At 42.2% G+C, this 22,268-nt stretch overlaps 1 protein-coding gene across 1 annotated transcript; it reads right to left on the bottom strand.

The window, feature by feature from the left end:
• Nucleotides 1-4,920: 4,920 nt before the first annotated feature.
• dcp2 (decapping mRNA 2) lies at nucleotides 4,921-22,121 on the bottom strand. Its single transcript, XM_080476238.1, has 11 exons — nucleotides 21,853-22,121; nucleotides 20,038-20,189; nucleotides 19,715-19,842; nucleotides 13,194-13,292; nucleotides 10,384-10,536; nucleotides 10,189-10,301; nucleotides 9,159-9,263; nucleotides 8,235-8,337; nucleotides 7,303-7,407; nucleotides 7,167-7,218; nucleotides 4,921-6,284 (listed from the first exon to the last, which is right to left on the bottom strand). The coding sequence occupies exons 1-11, from the start codon at nucleotides 21,918-21,920 to the stop codon at nucleotides 6,154-6,156; spliced, it is 1,209 nt and encodes a 402-aa protein (XP_080332364.1). The 5' UTR covers nucleotides 21,921-22,121; the 3' UTR covers nucleotides 4,921-6,153.
• Between the last annotated feature and the right edge of the window lie 147 nt (nucleotides 22,122-22,268).

The following is a 22,268-nucleotide window of genomic DNA, read 5'->3' as shown; positions in this document are numbered from 1 at the left end:
TTGTTTCGGACTGAAATATAAAAGTGTCCAAATGAACACTATATAAATACATTTGCAATTGTTGTCTCCTCATATAGACCCTATCAAATGTTATTTGTATAGCACTTTCATACAAGACAATGCTGCAACACAAATTGTTTTACACTGAATAATAAAATAACTAAATGAATGCAACAAAGCTAGAGGAACATATTATCCTACTCCTATGTGGAACACAAACTTTCTGAGTTTTGCATGTTCTCCTTGTGTCTGTGGGTTTCCTCTGAGTGCTCTGGTTTCCTCCGACAGTCCAGAAAAATGCATGTGAGGTTAAATGACGACGCTAAATTGCCCCCAGGTGTGAATGTGTGTGGTTGTCTGTCTCTGTTCCCTCTGATAGACTGGCGACCTGTCCAGGGTATACCCTGCCCTCAACCATAGTAGGCTGGGATCGCTCTGAGACCCTCAACAGGATAAGCGGTATAGAAGATGGATGGCGGGATAACATGAATTAACAGACAAAATTTCGTAAAAGCTCAAATTAAGCAGTATAAAATACTTATATTATTAAATTGATGACTAAAACAAACTAGTTAGGAGTACATTAAACATTACAGCTGAAAGAATAATTGAAATTATAAACAAATGTATTAAAGGCGTCATTAAAAAGTGTTGACGCATGCAGTGTCAGTCCTGGACTTACAGAAGATTGACAAAATCTCTTCTATCCAACACACTCAATATACACTAATAACAAAAATACTGTGAAAATACTAACAATAGTAGGAGTGTAGGATTGTGGCATATACAGTACGTGTGCAGCTGAGCTTCACCTCAGGAAACTGGATGTTTGGGTCTACATTATATGATGGTGCAATCAGGAGGTCTCCGATAGCAGTGCAACTGTGGAGGGATTCCTCTGTTACTCAGAGGCATATGGGGGTCAATTCACAGGAACAAACTGACTGACAACAATGAAAGTGCATGTTGGCAGGGAGTTGGGAACATTTCAAAGTTCTATTTCAAGAGTTTTGGGATACGTCAGGAATGTAGCAATAGATATAGATCTATAAATCATCCATTACAGCCCCACAGTGTTTCAGTCATTTTACCAATGTGGTGTTTTGTTCTGCCAACGGTTGATGTGCTTTAAAGATTAAATCCCAAAGCCAAAGAGGAACCTTAGGCTGTAAGGTGAAAGCTGTATCGTTTCCTCCCGTTCCGACATCGGAGCACTACAATTTCTTTACAACATTACAAAGATATATTAGTCCTGAGCTAGATGTCAAAAGTTCTCCATTTGTAATCCCACAGTTTGTTTTTTAATCAGTGTTTAAAGTCGGTACTAAATTCTTTACTAGCGTAATGATATTGTTATCATGCGTGCTGCGTTTGAGTCACAAGTAACCTGCTGGCCCAATAGGAGAGCATAAAACATCCAAGATGGCGGCGACCTGGATAACATCTTACAGCAGGAAAACATGACAAAAACCTTTAAAAAGGCTGGTCATAAAGCCAGTCATAAACCTTGTCTGATCACTGTGGATTATATTGTGCATAGCTGGTTCGAGTCTCGCTGCCAGGGTGTTAGTCAAGATTTTATAATCAGAGCAGAGCAAGCTGATTGGCCGATAAGAGTCACATTTTAGTGGATCTTTACCCTTTTTGAGGAGGACAGATATAGTTTCCTGTGTCCTTGTTAAAGGGAGCGTTTTCTTCTGCAAGGCTTCTTCATACACTTCACATAGAAGTGGCACTAATTTAGCAGAAAAGGCTTTGTATAACTCAGTGGGGTAGCCGTCTGGCCCAGGCCACTTCCCGGATTTGGATGTTTTAATGGCCCTTTCAATTTCTGCATGTGTTAGTGGCACTTCAACTGCACCTATGTCAAACCATGGAATTTTGGATGTAAAGGAAATGAGAGGGAGATTGAAGACCTCAATACCATTTACTACGGTACTGTAAAAATCAAATAGAGCAGGTCTAATGATTGTCTTTGCTTGTGTTTTATAGTATATTTGTGGTGCTCCCACCATAGAGAGACAAACACTGGCGACTGAAGTTATGGGAGTCGCAACAAAACGTTTGAACGCTCTGAGAAACAACAAAGAGAAAATCAGCGCTCTAGAAAAAGAGATGAAGAACTGGAAGGAAGAAAGAAAAATGTCAAAATGTAATCTTCTGGAAAAGACATGGAGGTGGTGTGCACCTCTGATAGAGAGCAGGAGGTGAAGTGGGAGGAGGAGCAGCTGGAGGAGGAACAGCTGGAGGAGGAGCAGCTGGAGGGGGAGAAGCAGGAGGGGGAGGAGCAGCTGGAGGGGGAGCAGAAGATGAGCAGGAGGAGGAGGATAAGAAAAATGAAGACAACAGAGAAAGTTCTTATCATGAGGAACCTGAGACTACGTCCCCCAGCCCTCCCCCACCAGAGCAAAGGAGTGTGTTGTTAAGAAAATAAAACATGTTAAAAACATTAAATACTGCTGCATGATGAGTCTTGTTAGAGTCCAGGATGGAACAACCACCCAACATCTTGAAACTGTGGCAGTTTATTATATCATATCATATCTCCATGTGACTTCTGCAGGAATTCAGGGCCAGGCCCATCTCGCCCTGCTGTGTCTGTGTTCGCTGGACGGCCATCCATTTCTCTTTGACGGCGACGTTAACTAACGGGATCACTAACCTTGTTTTAAACAACGCATATTTAACGGTCGGTTAGCTAACTGCGGGTTAAGGGTTTAACTGGCGGTTAGGGCTTAACCAGTGGTTAAAATAACCCAGTTTTGAACAACTGGGCCCTGGTCTTGTATGGCGTTATGACCGTAGGCTGAGGCCTCCTCTGTCATTTAATAGGTTTTTGAAGTCGATAGATATTTGTGCTCAGAGTAGCTAGCATTTGCAAATCTTATTTTGAAAGGCAAATTGCGGACTTCCCGTCGGATTTAGGTGAGAGGTACCAGCATGTGATTTGTACGGCTCGATGAGACGAACAATTGTGTTTTGGTTTGATCTCGCTACGACATTCCTATGGGCCGTGGTCGCCGTTTAGGTGTTTTTGGTAGCTGTTGTAGTGTTTGTAGGTGGCGCTAGAGAGTACATTTTAGCACTCTGGGGGTAAAATTTTACATTTTCTTAATTCTATTGCCAGTCTTTATGAGTGTGCCAAATTTGGTGAGTTTATGTGCAAACTTGCTGCAAAAAAAGAATTAAGGTCCCTAATTATACAGTAGTAGTACAATTATACAATAATAATTGTCAAATGCAATGTATAGCCATAGCCCTAGGCAATAATGTCAATGAAAAGCTGATCACATCTGAACGTTTTCTAGGTTTCTTTTTTTCTATTTATCTCTCTCTCTCTCTCTCTCTCTCTCTCTCTCAAGTAAAAATTGCTTGAGAATTGCATGATTTATGACAACTTTAATAGTGTAAGCGCATCATTCCTCTATAGATGTAATGCACTGCAGGAGCGATTGCCACTGGTCCAAGATGGCCGCCACCGCTATAGTGGACGGCAGTAGTCGTTGAGGCGTCTACGTATACAATGTCTATGGTCACTGGCAGCAGCGACGGCGGAGGCTGCAGTGACCAGCCCATACACGGGGAGCATTGTTGCCAGATTGAGCAGTTTTCCGCCCAATTGGGCTAGTTTTGTTTACGTCACTCCGGGAAAAAATACATTGGGCTGGTGATTAAAATTTGGGCTGCTTTTGTCCACATTTGGCGAGTTTTTAATGTTGTGCAAACAGCTCTCTCTCTCTAATAGATAAATAGCCTAAATGAATAAATAATTGAATATAGCCTAAATGATTTGATTCATCCATGTATTAGCCAGCTTATCTAGCTTTCAGTGACTGTAAATAGTTCAAGTTCTCAACATTGTTGAAGTTAATGGAAAGATGCTGATTCTGCATAAGGGTAAGATGATGTTTATGTCACATTAGTTAATTTGCACTTGACTGATTTTGGTAACTGTAGCCCACTTATTCTGTGGCATTTGCTGGTTGAATTAAAAACTCAATCAGCTGCTGTGCGGCCAGGTCGTTGTGAGTCTTTCAGCACCACAGGTGTGGAAAGCAGCAAGTAGGAAAACAAAAGAGAATGGAGAGAGGTATGTGTGCAATTTTGTTTTGTTTTAAATTGTTTTGCATGTTGTCCTCATACAAGTCATTTGTGATGTAAATAATGAAATATATGAGGCCTACACGACTTAAAGGTGCACATTTTTACATGCAGTTGGCATTATTACTAATCAGGGCCTGGCGCCAGGATGACAGAGGTTCATTTTGCAATTTGTGTAGCTTATGGTTGATTTACTGCACTCTTGTTGGTTGCAATTTGCAAAAACCTATTTATCTATCATTTATATGTGGTTGTTTGATGTAGATATGAAGCTCTGGGTGTGTTTTCTTTTGCATGTGTTATGATTTTGCGGGTTTGGGCTGGTTTTTATTGGAATGGGCGGGTTCTAAGATGTGATTGGGCTGGAAAATGTCTCTGGAGGGGGAGTTGCTTAGGCCGGAGGTCTAACGGTGGCAGTGGGGGTATGTGGCAGGGAGGTGATTAAGCCCCTGATGGGAATCAGGTGTGCTGCCTCACCTCTCTGCCCATAAAGGAGGAGAAGCCCAGACACACAGTGTGACAGGCGGGAGACACAGAGACCCTGAAAGAGGCTGTGCACAAGTGTTTTCAGTTTGTTTTAATTTAATATATTATGACGAACTCCGACTCCGTGCCTCTGTGGGTGGACCCGACGGTGGGGTGCTCAACATCCGCACGGTAGTACTTTGTTGTATTTCTTGTAGTAACAGGTCTTTAAAGAGGGAGACCACAGCTAAAGTGCACTGTGTGACTCCATGTTTGGGATCACTATCACTACATTCAATTATAAACACAAGCCACCAACCAATCACTCATCAGGACAGAAAAAATGGAAGGATTGGTATTCTGTAATGCATTTTTATTATGCAGATTAGTTGTGAAAAAATAGACAAATATTTATATTTAAAGTCCCCATGAACTCAGAAAACAACATGAAATAACTGTCTGTACATCATTACCAAAACCCTCTGTGACAAACAGCATAAGCGAGATTTCACGCCCACATTCAGTCTCACATCTGCAATCCCTACTCGGGGGGGGGGGGGGGGGGGGGGGGGGGGGAGGAACTGCCGTGCTCGGTGCTCAAAGACTTCTGCAGCTATGAAAGTCACCTTAACTTCATGTCTTCAGATGCAGTGGCTAGAAATCTTGCAGTCACATTGACGTGGCCTTCTGAGAGATTCCTGTGCCAAAAAAACCTTTTGTGCTCACAGCATTTAAAAGCATGGTCCTGCATCATGGTGCGTCACCCGAACCTCACCCAAGTTCATGCTATCACACAGCAGCTGAGTGGTGGGCCATAAAAATAAAAATAAATATCAAGGGGCAGATGTTTCAGTCTGTGGGACAGCTTGAGAGGGAAGAGCCGGACTGTGAGCTGAGGCTCATTTTAAAGCAACATATGACTCTTCTATCACAACATTACACAGTGTTACATTAGCAGAATGACTTCTGGGTTTCTTGATTGAAGATGTATGTTGTTCTATTGATCAGTGTGGTAGTAAAGCCAATGAAACTGGTAAAAACCTGCACAAAGATGACATCCAAAACTTCAGAGGCAATATAATCATCTAAATCAGTGGTTCCATGCTCCCCGGCCCTCTACGTTTCCTCTTGAGCCGTTTAGAAGTAACATTACAGTGAGGTTGACTCATGGACTCTAACCAACTTACAAAAGCAGGATTCTTTTCTAGAAAATGTCTTATGATGGGATTTTTATCTTTGACTATCCTTTGACAGTGATCTCTGGCACCTACCTCATGTTTGGGAACCGCTGCTTCTAAATGTTTCCATCTTAAAAACAAAATATCAAACGTTAAACCTTTTTTTTCTCCCTCCAGTTTTCAGTGCCACTACAAACATGCTTAAAATCGATTTTTCTTCATTCTTTCTTTCTTAGCCGATGCGTCTTCTATTGATTGAAACTGTAGCGACTCTGGACTCAGAACTTGAAACGACTCCTCAGTCGACCAGATGAGCAACTTCCCCACTCTGACGGGTGTTTCTGAGCACTTTGTGACGTTCTCACAGCGAGGAGAAAACATCTCAGGAGCTGCGGCTCCATCTGTTGTTTCAGTAGTCAAAACACTTCATGACGGCTTCTCTGTCAAATTTGAAGTTGAGGAAGGTTTTGGAAGACAGCAGGTGCTCGCTGCCTTTGCTGTCAGCAGTGTGATGGCTGTTGGAGCTGCTCACATTCACGTCTGTTAGGAGAGAAGATCAAGTTTCATTTGTGGAGAAAGTTCCTGGCACATTTCGTTTTAAAGTACACCTAAACCGTACACTTGTTTACATTTTTCCTGTTTGAAAAGGTCTTCTCAAAGGAGACCATAACCCAAGTAGTGCTGAGGATAAAGCAATAGTTTGTCACTGTTTCCTTTTGTTGGCAGAATGAATGCTAATTGGTGTTGGTTTAAATGGTTCACCAGTCTGGAGCGACCTGCTGCTCATACTGCTTTTTGAAAGTATGTGAGTTCGGTGACAAATGATGACATGAAAGAGTGGCAAGGTAAGTTCACTTCTTGAGCACCATTTGAGCAGAAGGCAGTTCACGATGCTTTACAAGGAAAAAAACAGAAACACATCAAAACAAAGAAAATAAGTACAATATGGTTATTGGAAAGGTCACACTCACGTCACACTTGCCTAGAGCCTTTCGCTCCGTGTCATGGTATTCCCTCTAGAAAGACACATACTGATTAAAGGATTTGCTCCTTAATCAGTCTTGGAAAGTTTCAGTGTTTTCCCTTGCATTACTGGCCCATCCAGGGAGAAACTCAAAGCAGAGCTCCACCACACTGAGAGAAGTATCCAATCAAAAAGCCTCCGGTTCCAATGCGATCGTGGGAGAAGAAATGTGGGGTTGAATTGGGGAGCCAGAAAAAACTGGAAGAAGTTGTGATGTCAGGCTTCTTTGCCACTCTCACCCAGTGTGGACGAGATGAATGAATTTTCCAGAATAATAAGATTAAAGAATTTCATAAAACACCCTGACTTCCTAATGCACACAGCAGGTGTGAGTGAGAGGAAAGTCCAGCAGTGAAATGATACGAGCTGAGCTCACTGAACAGAATTAGTAATCATACCTCTGTCAAAGCTGTCCTGGAGTCTTCTGGGGTGAAGCCTTTTATCTTCCTTCTGCAAGAACAGTGGGAAAACATTACTTTTTTTTTTTTTAAATCATCCTTGGTTGGAGGGGAAACTTTGAACTCTGACGCTCACGTAAATGGCTTTCGTCTGTTGGTTGCCGGCTCCATTGTCAGCAGCTCCTTTCTTCACTGATGGGGAGTCCTGACCTTTCTTCCCGTTGTCCTTCAGATTTGGTTTCTACAGAAGTACAAATAAAGAAGAAATAAAAGTCTTCTTATTGTCTTTGCAGCAGAGTTCTTAATATGAGAGCAACTTTCGCAAATTCCACAGGACACCATCAAGACATTTTTCTTCACAAGTTGTATACATTCCTGGTTATTCATAGATAGGCATAAATAAGCCACTGGCTTGAGCCTTTTTCTTCAATTTCTTTTCTTGGTCAGTTCAAGTGAACAGTATTTATTGGTGTTTGTATTTTTTATGTGTTGAAATATGACCAGAAATAAACCATTCATCGTCGTCATCATCTTCATCATATATTTATAAATGGAAACATAACATTGCCGGAAACAGGTCAGCATTTCCAAGTTGGTTAGTTATCAAAGTGAGGCTTCCTCTCACATTGATCTGGGCCTGAGCCTTCAGGTGAGTCGGCATTTTTACCCTTTTCACTGTTTGTCACTAATCTGATGTTAGTAGACACTTTTACTTTATGTCATCTCTTTCCAAAGAAATAATACTGCATTTTATGAATGTCAAGTCAGAACCTCTGCCTCGCTGTCAGGAGAAATGCTGAGCACAGGAGGAAGTGTTCTTTAATTAGAAGTAAATGTACGACCATGTATGAACATAGTTTATACATGTGTTATATTTGTATGTAGAAAAAAAACAAAAAACTGAAATGAGCTTAGCTCTTAAGCTAAAAAAACACCAGTGCACATCACTGCAGGGTAACATAGTGTAGATGAACACTCATGGGGAAACAGAAGAACTCAACTTGACCTGATTTAGAAGCTCAGTGAGCGACAGATTATTCGTGTCAATGCATATTTTACAATATTGACCTGGTTCACTTCACACTGGCTCAGCTGGCTCACAGGCTTCTGCTTGCGTTTCCAACTCTCTCCAGGGAATGAGTCCATACCGGCAAGGTGACGGGATTTTGACCTACGAAACACAAGATGAACAAAAAGTGATTTCTTATTTTATTTTTTTTTATCAAATCCATTCACCTAGACAAAACAAATAACTTTAATATGTATTTGTAGTTCCATCAGCCCCTTGTCCTGCTTTGGTTTGCCCTCGACCACCTCCTGAGGTCAGTGTTTACCTGCTAAAATATTGTCCCACTACAATTACTAGGTTTGTTTTAGCTTTTACACCTTCTCCCCACCGAACAGTCCACTCACACTGAAAAGACCTGGCTTGTATTGGGAACAAATATGGCAGAGTTTACAAAAAGTAATAGGATATCAGTTCCCCAAAACTTGTACGATGTTGTATTTGGGAAACATAACTCGTGATACAAAGAGAAGACGTATATCTGTTTAAGATATTACTAACAGCAAGCAAGAAAGTGATTACCAGATTGTGGTACAAAGTGGAGCCGCCGACCCGGGAGCGGTGGTTATGTGTTGTTGAAGAAATATTTGTAATGGAGAGACTCACTCACAAACTAAGATTACAGGAGTCTCAATTTGAAGAAAAGTGGGAAAAATGGACTGACTTCAGGAGGACAGAAGAGGACACCGCCACCACTGGACAATTGACTTTGGTTGATGAAAGATGGATAGATTTTGTATATTTGTTTTGCCCTGACACTGTAACTGTGAAAACTGAAAAAATTTCAATAAAAATTAAGTTTAAAAAAAAAAGAAAAGACCTGGCTACAGGCAGGGGGTTTGGACCTCCTTTACAAGTGGGTTGTGCAGCGGGGAAGTTCATTATTCAGTATTGTTGGTCCCACTGATTCTGGACCATGTGCTCACCAAACATTGTCTGAGGCTTTGGCTGGAGTGTTGTTGTTGCTTGCCAAGTCTTCGTCGCTGTCTGGTGACTCTCCTTTCAGCCTGCTGATCCCCTCCCGCAACGGTCTGAGAAAAACAACTTAGAGAGTTAACCTGTCATATAGTATTGTCACATCTGTGACTGCCATGTTAACATACAGGTTTGTACAAAATGAGTGTACACTGCCCACTACAGGAAATACTGATTGACTCAATACACTGTCTGCTGGTGGAAACATGTACTGCAGGTCTAGGCTGGCCGAGGCAAGCTGGGAAATGTTCTGATTTTGTTTGGTTTGCAAGAATGTGACAACACTGATTTAAAAATGGCATCATATCTCAATCTGCTCAGTAAAATTAAAGATCATTATATGCATTTTACATTCATGAATTCAATCTGTATTATAATAAATATCTCTTAGAAAATGTAAGGATCAACTCAATCACACATATTTCATTACAAAATTTTAAACTCTTAAAACAAAAGACGCTTTCCACTTTGATTTCTATAAAAGGTCACACCAACATATCGTCACATCCTGTACACCTGCGGTTTCTGACATTTTTTCCTTAATTGTGCAGATTTTTACCAAACTAGCTATTTGACTCTCTCACATTACATGTTGACAATCTCTGGGCAGACACAGCCTGAGGGTCCAACTGGTGACAGTTGGCGGCCTCCAAGGGTTTCCCAGACTCCACTTTACACTGGTAAGCACTAGTTCCCATACTCTGCTCTTCAAATTAATTTGATTACTTTGGATGGAAAAAGTCTGTATATTATGAGTTTATAACAGTGAGGAATAAGTTTATACAAACATTATTTATGTCACAATTTTTCTATTTAAACTATTATAATGTCAGTGGTTACTTTTAAGTTAAATCAGGTTCAGAGACCTTGAAAGAAGACATATTAAAGAGGCAAAACAAAATATCATGTTATTATAGGGTTATCAAAGAATTAATGAATAATTCTACAATCAAAAAGACAGAAAAGCTGCTCATCACGTACTTGATGAAGGGAATGGCCATGAAAAACCTGTTGGGGGCAAGTCCCAGCTTGGACTTCGGGGTCATGTCATTCCTGTGACAGGGCAGCTTCTCGATAGGAAACCATTCAATGTTCTAGAAGAAAAAACGAGCAAAGATATGAGACATTTGCGCCGGCGACAGAAAGCAGCAGAGACATAATATAAAGAACACTCACCCTGATCTCCTTCCTGGTTTTGGGGTAGAACTTGGTGTCTTTGGACACTCCCGGGATGATGTAGAGGCGCACAAGCTGGTCTGTGATTTTCTGCTCGATGTACATGTCTTTACTGATGCGATTCTTGATGTCGAAACCTGTCTCCTCCATAACCTGAAACAAGACAATCAACCAACTCAGAAAGTGAAGCAGTTCCCTTTGAGAACAAGGTTCTCAGGGTAGGGCGGGGGGGGGCTGGTGGAGTGATCAGCCACAGACAGTTTAAAACAAAAGCACTCATCATCAAGATGAACTAACATCAGAATTAACAGCAGTTGGGAACCATGAAAGCTTTTATTTCCTGTTGAGAAATGGTTATATTAGCTAGAGAGACTATTTTATAAAGCTATGTATTTCGTAAGGTTGCAGAGGCTCAAAAGCAACATGGGAAAGAAGGAGCTAAACATCACAATGGATGATGAAGAAAGGAAGGATATCTGAAGACATGCTAAAGCAATTTCAGTCTGCAATCCTGCCCAAAACACAGTATGCACATTTACCCCAACCGCACACGTCACTTCAATCCTACTCGCTCACCCATGGGCCTCAACTGCAAGATAGAATTTGGCACCATAACTCATTGTTTTTGGGCATGGTGGAAACTGCAAATGGATTGGTCATGTTTTATCTGAAATAGAAGAGATATTGAGTTTTAACCTGGAGATGGACCCTGTGTCTCTCATATTGGGCCTCTCGAGTCGACGCTTCACATGAAAACATAAGAGGCTGTATTATATTTTTACTTATGCAGTGAGGAAGAATCTTTTATTGCGGTGGATCAATCAAAGAGTACCAACTGTTCAAGACTGGCAAAAAGTGGTGTTTGATCTAGTGTCATTAAAGTACCTTACATGTGTATTGCATTTAAAAATTGAACAATTCTATACAGTTTGGGAATCCTATTTGAACTGCGTGGGGTATGGTGATGCAGGGAATTTCTTGACTGCTCATACTGCACATTTTTACTGTGACCTAAGATATTATCTTTATGGATGTGAGCTGGTCTTGTTTTGTTTTCTTTGGTCTGTTTGTCTGCTTGTTTTTTTTTGATGACCATTCCTTACTTGTAAAATTGAACCAAAAGTTCTCACCATGTGTGCCTATGTTCCCTCCGGGTACTACGGTTTCTTCACAGTCCAAAAAACACACACCAGGGGTCTCTGAACAAGACCTCCAGCCCCCACCAACTCCCCCTCAAGCACTGTGCTATGTGGCTGCCTACCAATGGGTCAATTCGGTGAAGAAATTTCGCCAAGGGGATTAATAAAGTATGATTCTTCTTAATAAAACATCATTTTAAAAAAGATACTGGTGACTGTAGGAGTGTGTGTGATTGTCTGTCTCTCTATTTTTATCCTCAGAACAAATCTCACACAATTACACACATATGAACATCATCACACACACACACAAAAGATTTAATGTTTTATTATCTATACTTACTGCAATAGTAATTCTGCTATTTTGGACTTTATTCCACACCAAATCTAGGGCGCTGCCATATTGCATCATTTTGTCTAACAACTTCTGGTGGGCGGGACTACTGTAGTGTTGTGACGTTGCTCATAGTTGCAGCTCGTTCTGTACGGTGAACAGGATTGGCAGTCTGTCTCTGATTTGAGAGTTTTAAACATCGCTCATGTCGATCGACGCTCTGTGGCTCGCCGGCTGACTGTGTGTGGATCGGTGCGCCGCAGCTACCTATGTGGGTTGCTGCTCCAGTGCTCCGCGGCTAAACTTTGTCTGTCGGTGCGCCATGGCTAACCGCCGCCAGCCGTGTGTCGCTGCTCCAGTGCTACCTGGCTGGCCGTGGCTGGCTGTGTGTATGGCTGATCTGGTGCGTCATGGCTGTCTGTGGCTGGCTGTGTTTGTCACTGCTTCGTGGCTAACCACAGCCAGCTATGTGTAGCATTACATGCTCCGTGTGGCGCTGTCATAACAACTAAACTGTCATAAAAATTAAGTTCTGAACATAAAGAGGAGAGACAGGACTGTTGTGGAGCAGCATACGACCTGTAGATTTGTGCAGCACCGTGTAACTTTTAAAGCAACATAATCTCTGATGTAGAAGATGAGTGAGTGCAGAGTTGTCCACATCACACTGTGTAATCTCAGTTGTAATAAAGAGTAAAAGTTTGAAAGGATTTCATCTTGGTTTATTTCATATAATGAAAATAGAACCTTCCAAAACATTGAAGCTGCAGAAACAGCTGGTTGTTCTGCTTCACCCACTCTGAGGGGTTAGCATGGTGGCTAGCGCTAGCTGACCAGCTGGGACTCATGTCTGCCTTCAGAAGGTGAACTCTCCGTCTCTGGATGAAAACACACGGCCTACTTTCCACTATGTAGATACTGGTAGACCTCAGTACTCTTGAAGTTTATCGTAGCTGCTCTGTAAGCTGTTAATGACAGGACGAAGATGTCACCAGAAGTCACCACAGTCCTTTCTCATGTCGTCCTCTCAGGTCAAAATTAAAGAAGGATGAGGAAACAAGATGCCGTCCGATCATCCCAGCTCAGTTTTCATGTGTTCCCACTTTAATATCTTGGTAGCAGCGTTGTTTGTTATGTTACATAGTAGTTTTATAGACGGGATAAAAACACTGGGCTGCCGTCCACCATAATGTACTTTGTCGGTAACTGGAAATGCTAAACACTGAACATGGAAGAACGGAGAATTGAAAGTGGGCAGAGCAGAATAAGGTCAATAACAGTCCCTCTTTATACACGATTCTTTCTCACACATGAACATCCTATCGTTCGGTACTCACTTCACGAACTGCACAGTCGTACGGAGCCTCATCCTCGTTGACCTTCCCCTTCGGGAAGCCCCAGCCCGACTTGGCCAGATAACCCTGAACAAGCAGCACCTGCACAGAGAAAGAGGCGGCAATCAGGAGATGGAGCAACACACCCCCAGTGTGTGAAAGCATTCTTCACTATGCGAAGGACAGACAAGAGTTCTCCCTTTTTTTTTTTTTACTCTTTTTTATTGATTTTTCAGCTTAAGAGCAGACAATGGAAAAAAACACAGAAACAACAACAAAAGCACCATTCCAAATTCACAGATAGCACTGCAGTACACATACTTGTACAAGAAATAAGGAACTAAATAATATAAACAAAAATATGACTATTGGTAACATTAGTAACTGCAAGAGGAGCGTTTCCCTCAGCTTTTTCGGGCAGGCTAATAATTTCCAGGTTTTTCCGTCAACCACGGTTGTATTTTTTGTGGTGGCTATATGCAGGTGTTGGGGGCACCTTGGCCGTCCTCTGTAGCAGAGACCCGCACCTCGACCTCCTCCACGCACTTTTCCAGGTCGTCACTTGGTTAGGGAGAGATGACAAAGAGTCTTCCATCAAGCAGATGGACAATTTTATTTCCTCAAAAGTAACGTCAACTGTATCCAGACAGATATGGATATTCATCCGCATCGTCCACCTGGGAGGCCACAGACGTTACAGTAAACGTTGGCGCGAAGGTTTTTTTTTTGTCCGCAAGTATTGACTTGAATTGCATGAAATCTTCAAGGATGATTTGTCATTATCCAAGGACCAATCCATTAGATCTTGGGATTCAACAGCTCCTGGAGAGGTAAGATATTTACCTACCGAGTGCAGGTTCTAGCATAAGATTAAGCTTAAGATTCCCTCCATACTTACTTGCTCAGTTAGCTTTTGTTTTAAAGGAGACATATCATGCTTTTAAATCCTTCCTTTTTACATATAAATCATACAGTTGTGGTCTATACAACGCGGAACTGCAATGCTTGGGTCTGAATTCCTCATTATTAGAGCTCCACAGGCCCCTTTTCAACCCCTTTTCTGATGTGCTTCTGAGAGCAACTCGTTTTGGGGCGGTCTCTTCAAATGCAAATGAGACACTTCATACCCCGCCTCCTCTCCAGGTTGCAGAGGTGACACTCGGTTCAACGCCACCCTGTTCGGCCATCTTTGTAGTTTGATAGAACAGATACAATTATCTAGCGGCGCAGAAACTTTATATTCACACATTATTTAAAAAATGTCAACAACGGAAGATTTGTCCATCCAGCCATACATGTTGGAGCCAGAGTCGGACCCGGCGGAGTGAGATGAAAATGACGATGATGCACCTACAGAACAACGTCTTCATATGGATGTAACGCAATGGTGTGTTACTATATTTACACTAACTTCTCCATCCATGCCCACTACTACAATACTGCCTGTATTACAACGACTATTTAACACAGAAGTTACATTATAATCTAAAACGAGCACACAGCGCTAACATATGAAGACGGTGCAACTGCTAATGCTAACAAAACAATGACAGGGACGTCTTATCATCACACTTTTTAGCGTTATATACAGCTTACCGAAGTGCTCTGTTCGTCGTCTCCATAGATAGAAGGAACTGACCGCTCAATCAGACCAAGTCTTTCGGCAAATCCTTCTTGATACTGGCGGAGGTTGCCGAAGCAGTCGTCCTTAAAGTGATTCGCGCACACAAAAATGACCTTACCCACAGATGTGGGTACATTTCTGTGAAAAATAAAACTCAACCAGGCACTTGGAAAAGGTTCTGATGCTGGGAGACGGTGTAACGAAGCTTGTGGGTTACTACATCCAACAACCGAACATTTCGACTTATCCTCTCGTAACTTCGGTTGGACTACAAAATCGCAGCGAGAAACAAAAATGGCGGATTGCTCGAAATGTCGATGTCCTAATTTGGCAGTTCCGCTGAGAATACTGTGACGTCATTGTTCAAAAAACGTAATAGAGAATAGAAAAATCGAAACCGATCGCAAAATATGACCAAAACAGAATATAAAGATATCAACGGAGCACCTGAAGAGACTACTTTGAACTTTTCTGTACTTCTAAACACTCTAAATATACAACAAAATGCATTTAAGGGCTAAAAAAGTGGATTTAGCATGATATGTCCCCTTTAAGGGATTAGCATTGCCCTGCCTGAGCTCGCCCAGGGAGAACGAGGCCGCTTGCTGAGCTTTTTTTTCTTTTCACGTCAGCATCAGATGAAGAAAAAATAGGGAATTCTTTGTCTCGCTGTGATTTAGGAATCTCTAAAGCACAATGCAATAGTTGGTATTGTACTTAGTTTGAGAAAAATTTGCTGACGACACGACTGTGGTGGGTCTCATCAATAACAACGACGAGACAAGCTACAGGAGTGAGGTCAGCAGGCTGGTCTTGTGGTGTAAGGACAACAATCTCCATCTGAATGTGGAAAAGACAAAGGAGATTGTTGTGGACTTTAGGAGAACGCACACCCAGCATGCTCCGCTGATCATCCACGGTGCTGCAGTGAAGAGGGTGAGCAGCACCAAGTTCCTGGGTGTGCACATCTCTGAAGACCTGACCTGGACCCACAACACCACATCACTGCATAAAAAATCCAATCAGCGCCTCTACTTCCTCCGCAAACTGCGAAGAGCAAGAGCCCCGCCCTCCATCATGCTCCCCTTCTACAGAGGCACCATTGAGAGCATCCTGTCCAGCTGCATCACCTTGTGGTACGGCGCCTGCACTGTGTCCTGCCGTAAGACTCTGCAGCGCATCGTGAGAGCAGCGGAGAAGATCATTGGTGTCTCTCTTCCCCCCCTTCTGGACATCTACAACTCCCGTCTCACCCGCAAATCCACCAGGATTGCAGGTGACCCCACCCACCCGTCTCACAGCCTCTTCAGCCTGCTGCCATCCGGGAGGAGACTGCAGAGTCTCCGTGCTCGAACCAGCAGGCTCAAGGACAGTTTTTTCCCCCAAGCAGTCAGGAGACTCAACTCACTCCCTGCTCTCCCCCCCATTCCCCCCTCTACCCTCCTCCCCCCCTCTGCCCCCATTCCCGCCTCTGCCCTCCTTCCCCTCTCTGCCCTCCTCTCCCCTCTGCCTCCTGCCACAGTCCGCCCTCACATCACATGACCCCCCCCCAACTGACTATCTGCCCCCCCCCTCCGAACTCACGCACTCACAATCACCTCCACTCACTTGAACCCTCTGCCAACTTGAGTCACTTCGCACGTCAACGCACTACCTCACCTTCATAACTTTATTATTTACTATTGCTTAGATTGTTGTATATATTGTATAGTATTTCTACTCCTATTGTCATTTTTTTTTACTCATTTATTCTTGTTTGTTGTTTTTTTGCACTGCAGTTTGCACTGATGGGAGGATCGCAATTTCATCTGTGCTGCATGGCAACATGCAGCATATCTGACAAATAAAAACTTTGACTTTGACTTTGACTTTGATAGATTAGTTTATAGTCTGGAGTAAAGTTTCAAGAGTACGGATGGGAATTTATAACATTTTTAAAATTCCGATTCTGCTCAACAATTCGGTTCTTTATCTATTCTCTTATTGATTCTCATTTGGAAATGAAACCTACAGTATTAGCAGCAGAGGAGGTGGTAACGTTGCCGCTGCTGCTGGGTTGAGATTCCCTCGGGAGCAGATGGAAAACGTGACATTACACATATCTTTTGGGATTGTCCAAAACTCAAAACATTCTGGGAGGGAATCGGGGAGGAAATTTCAGATATTCTACATTTTTACATTGAGTGGAACCTGCTTGGCTTTGTCTTTGGAATACTCCCCAACGATTTGTTAAATAAAGAAAAAAATTATCTTTTGAAGGTTCTGGTGTTGGTGGCTAAAATATTGCTAACTGTATCATGGTAGAAACTTCTACCTCCTACAGTAAACCAATGGAAAAAAAGAATAGTGAAGGTCTATACCAGGGGTCCTCAACAGGCGGCCTGTGGCCACGTCAATGCTGCTCCGCTCGCAAAGTCCAAGGATTTTAATTTCACTTCCCACCAAACCACCGGTCAAGCAGTAAGTCTAAATTAAAGAAAGAAACAACCTGACGCGCAGCGTGAAAAAGCGCAAAGTGAACCAGGAAAACCTTCAGTTCAACTCTGACTGGACTGAACAGTTTAGTTTTATATTACAGGCGGGAAAGTGGATTATCTAAAGCGGCACTTCAACTCTCTGCCTGCCGCCAGCTTTAACGCCAACTACCCTCCAACGTCCCACAGCCACAAAACAGAAACAGAAAACATAACATATAATACAAGCACACCGTGTCTACGGTATGTCGGCATTGGCACAAGAGAGAGCAACAGCGGCATCATTGCTGGTTTCATGGAACCTTGCCAAAGCTAAGGAACCATTTGCTGATGCTGAGTTCAATAAAAAAACATGCAATATATATGGTTGATGAAGTTTTAAGTCACGACAAGAAAAGCAAGACGACGGTTGTGGAGCTGTTAAAGGTGCACTTACATATAACGACGACAAGTTTGGTATGAATCTCAATTCCTGATCGCGATTTTGACCTGGATTCTATGATTCAGGGCCGAGGCGTCACGCCGTCACGGACAGGAGGATCATCACGAATCGTTAAGCATCGTCAGCATTATTGTTCCGCGGTGTTGCAAACTAATGCGTAAAGTTCTCTCCGTTGTCGTTTACATACGCGGCTTTGTGCTCACTGGTTGATTTGTTAACTGGGTTCATTGAAACGTCGGCGCGCGACACAACATGGCGGTCTTCTAGCGAGGAGCAGACGCTCCTCTCAGGAACAGGAGGAGGAGATTCAACAGGAGCCGGACGCTGCGATGAGAAGGTTTAACCTGAGTCACAGAGAACAACTTGGACGGCCGCCTCCGTGTCCTTCACTGGACGTGTCTCCGAGTCGTTCGCACCCCCGCCTACATTTTTACCGTACTTTCTGTGGTGGGACCGCGCGACAGAGTTGGTCCTGGGTGCGCTTTGCCGCCCCGAACCGCGGCTTTATATTCATACCTCATCGTGCTGATGTGTAAACTGAACATCTGTAAAGCAGGTGCCACTGTCAGATAATACTGCGACAAGAAGAGTGGAGGATTTTAACACTTTATTTAAGTGTTATTCACCTCTGATCTCTGACTTAAAGAAACAGAATCCAGAAACAGACTTTCTGATGAACATCTTGGCCTCAGGAGTGAGACGACAGGATACATCAGAGGGATTTCCTCATCCCATCGCTGTCACTGTTCTCACTGACTGGTGAGTGGATTCATTCATTTTTGTTTATTTGGCAAACTAACCGGTGTATTATAACAACAATTACAACAACAATAGTACTAATAAGCTCATTTATATAGCAGTTTTTATACTTCAAATACAACAGACCACAATTAAAATATGGAATCTAAAAAGTAACAAACTGTAAATCTCTCCCTGTATTTCTCTCTGTCTCTCTCGGTGTGTAAATAATTAGATAGTTGGTTTTGCGCTTCATTTTTTGGTTTTACACACTTACTTTCTTTTCAAGAGAACTTTTTATGTGCCCCCCAACACAAGTTTTGAAAATCCCAGGCTTAAACTATTACTACAACCACCTTGACTACTATTACTCATAATAATAACGATGATAATAAGAACAAGAATAATAGTAATAATGGTAACATCAGCTAAAACATCTACAATAAAAAAACTTTTAACGACATAGTGCAAAAACCCTGCGACTGTTCCGGCCCTTGGTTTGACCTGCTGGTCTGATTTTGGCCCTCGAGGGGAACTAATTGAGGACCGCTGGTCTTTACACTGGAGAAAATAACAACAACGTTAAACCTTACCATAGATTGGTTCAAAAAGAGGTGGAATCCTTTGAAAACTTACATGGACTTGACATTGTAATATGCTTTGGGTTGGTCTTTTATATCGTGCGCCTCTGTTTGGCTGTATATTGATTTATTTGGGGAGGGTCGTGTTTATTTAGGGAGTTGAACCTCTAATTTTATCAGATAGCCTTTTTGCCGAGATGTTCAGTTCAGTTTTTTCTTCTTCTGTGAAACAGAAAGCGTAGATTGTGAACCTTGATAACAAAGACTTTTATTTTGAAAAAAAGAAAAAAAGATTCAGCCGGCGCTGGATGCTGCTGTTCAGAATGAGAACATTTTCTGCTGTGCCACAGAGGATGGAGGCTCACGGCTTTACTCTCACGGCTGTCTGAGCTGCGGCCGCAATATGACATCACATACCTTCATCCTTCACAACCCCGCCTACATTTTAACCGTACTCTCTGTGGTGGGACAGCGCAACAGAGATGGGTCTGGGTGCGTTTTGCCGTACCGTACCAGCCCGGCATGCACTGTGCAGTGGGGCAGGGGCTGTAGAAACTTGCATGTTGTAGAAACTCAAACATTAAGTAACATTAAGTGATATGAAATGAGAAAATATCGAGGCAAAGAAAAAGGTGGATTAAACCAGATGTGTCCCAGGCACTCACGTTTTCCAGCGATTCATCCAGAATGATGGCACCATACGTGGGTACCCCCATCTTGTACTCCTTCCACTGCTCCAGAACCTTCTGCACGTCCTCGCCATGAGGCAGCAGAAACGGACAGTGATGGAAGAGTTTGTAGCTGTCAAGGTACAAATTATGTAATAATAATAACAATACTAATAATCCCAGTGTGGATTACAACTTGGGGGGACATTAGAGCTCGGTTATGCTATTGCGGAGAAGCAGTTCATTGGAGTTAATAATGCGAGTATGAAGTCACACGAGTGTGAACACTAAGTTGAAGGGGTCACTTAATGGAAGGATATCAGCTTTGGCAAAGTCTCGTATCCCACAGTGAGGAGCTCCCGGGGTATTCTGCATGCAGAAATCTAGGTAGAACCAGTGTGCCAGCTCGATCTGGAAGCACACTCGGATGGCGTTGTCCCTCTCCTCACTGGGGATGTGCAGGATGAAGCGGCTGCAGAAACACAGGAGAGAGAGAGGGGATCTACTGTAGTGTACTCTGCATGTACTGAATACATTAGCAAAACACTCCAATGTCAGACTGCTGCTGGTGATTTGGAGGTTTTCATGGTTCGTCACCTGGTCGTTTCCTCTACGTGAACCACATTCATCTCTGAAACACTAAGCTTCAATCACCTGCTATACTAGCTCTCATTATCCAGCTCTTAATTTGTAGAACCAGCTCCCAGTTTCAGTTCCCTATTCAATAAACTGGCTCAGGTCACACCGGACCATTTTCTCAGCAAGGCTGCTATAGGTTTATACTGCTTACTTACATGCAGCCATAATAAATCTTCATTGTGTGTCAATAACTTTCTTTCTCTTCGGTGCTCTCCCTTCTTATACTTTAAAGGTCCCATAATATAGTTTTTCAACAATTTCACATAGGTATCAGAGTTCCAACAAAACTGTATTCAAAATGTATTGCCATAAATCCAGCCTTGGTGTCTGAAATAATCAAATAGAATATTGCAGTATGTGGGAAAAAAATGGTCTGTCAGATTGTGTTTTAAGCAGAAACATAAATTAAAATGTACGTCTATTAATATTTATGATTGCTTTATTAATATAAACAAGTTGTATGCTTTCAATAGTAGTTAACACTATGTAAACTGTAGTAAACTTCTGAATTTCTTTTTGTTTCTTTCAATCTAACACATGGATCATAGTTACATATATGAATACATTTCACACCGACACGGAGGTCAGTGCTGCTGCTGGTAACGCATATTTCCTGATTCATGCATTCAATTTGAAAAATACTAAATAAACTACAAAAAAAAACCTACCTAAGCAAAGCATTGTACACAAGCCTTGCTGGTTGCTGGAGCTAACCAGAGCAAACTTCCAAACATATACAGATTACCTTTAGTGAGCCATATTTACAGTCATTTTAAACTTTTTTGTAAATTATATATTATATAGAAAACACAATCTTTTCCACAGATCCAGTGGAATACTTTATATGGAAACTTTAAATGTACAATTATTACTGCTCCAAGCAGTCTCATACCAAATGTTATCTTTTTTCCATTTATCTGCTGCAGTATGATTACAACAGACCAAGTTATGTTGTTTTTAGGCAATGACAATAAAGTTTTCCGATTTCTGATATATATATATATTCTGTTTTGAATACATATCTGAATTTGTGTACAATCGTCATTATGCATCTGTGTGCACATTGAATGTACATATATTTCATACATTATTCTATAGTGTACACACTGCAGCATAATGAATTATAGAAGTGATCTTTTATTCCCTTTGGGGTACTACCCCCTATGCTGCTTAAGCATCTTGCACTACAGAACAGAAAACAGATTAATAAAGGAATACCTCGTCTCATTGTATCTAACAAAGATATATATATCAACGATTATTAAAAAGAACTGGGCACCACACTTAAAGATAGAAGTAAACAAATCTATTACCTAATCGTCGGACATTGCTAGTAATAAATGTTGTGTCTCGTGCTGTTGTCTGGTTGCAATTCAGATCCCCTGAGCGAACACACAGCCAGACAAAGCCACTTCCATGTCAGACCCCATGCCCGGTTCAGAGCTGGATTGGAAACAGTTGAGCAGTTTTATTTAGTTCTTTGTCCTCCTTCCTACCTGCAGAGGTCGTCCAGCACACTGGAGGGGATCTCCACTCTTTTTGTTTCCATGTTGCTTGAAAACATCTCGACTCCGTTCGACTACCACAGCCATCACAGCCCAAAGCGACCACCTGCGTCCTGGGCTCCCATCGTGACTCCAGCCGAGCGGAGCTCCACACTCAGATCATCCGCGGAAAAGCCGCTTTAATCCAGCAAATACTAACACAACAACTACTAACCACAGACGTGCCGCTGACCAGGAACTGGAGCGAAGCTGTTGTTTATGCTGTGTTCACGTCTCACGGGAGATATCACTGTCAGCCAAGAAAACCGTTTAACCATAAGGAAACGTCACATATACGGTGGCTAATTGAAGAAAACGCAACTGTAGATTTCAGTGATATGCAAAGCAGGCCTCGATTAAAACCTATT

Source organism: Lipophrys pholis (genome assembly GCF_963383615.2).
Source record: "Lipophrys pholis genome assembly, chromosome: 12".
In the NCBI taxonomy this organism is placed as follows: Eukaryota; Metazoa; Chordata; class Actinopteri; order Blenniiformes; family Blenniidae; genus Lipophrys; species Lipophrys pholis.
The sequence above is the reverse complement of the archived record's forward strand: the minus strand, read 5'-3'. Positions and strand labels throughout refer to the sequence as shown.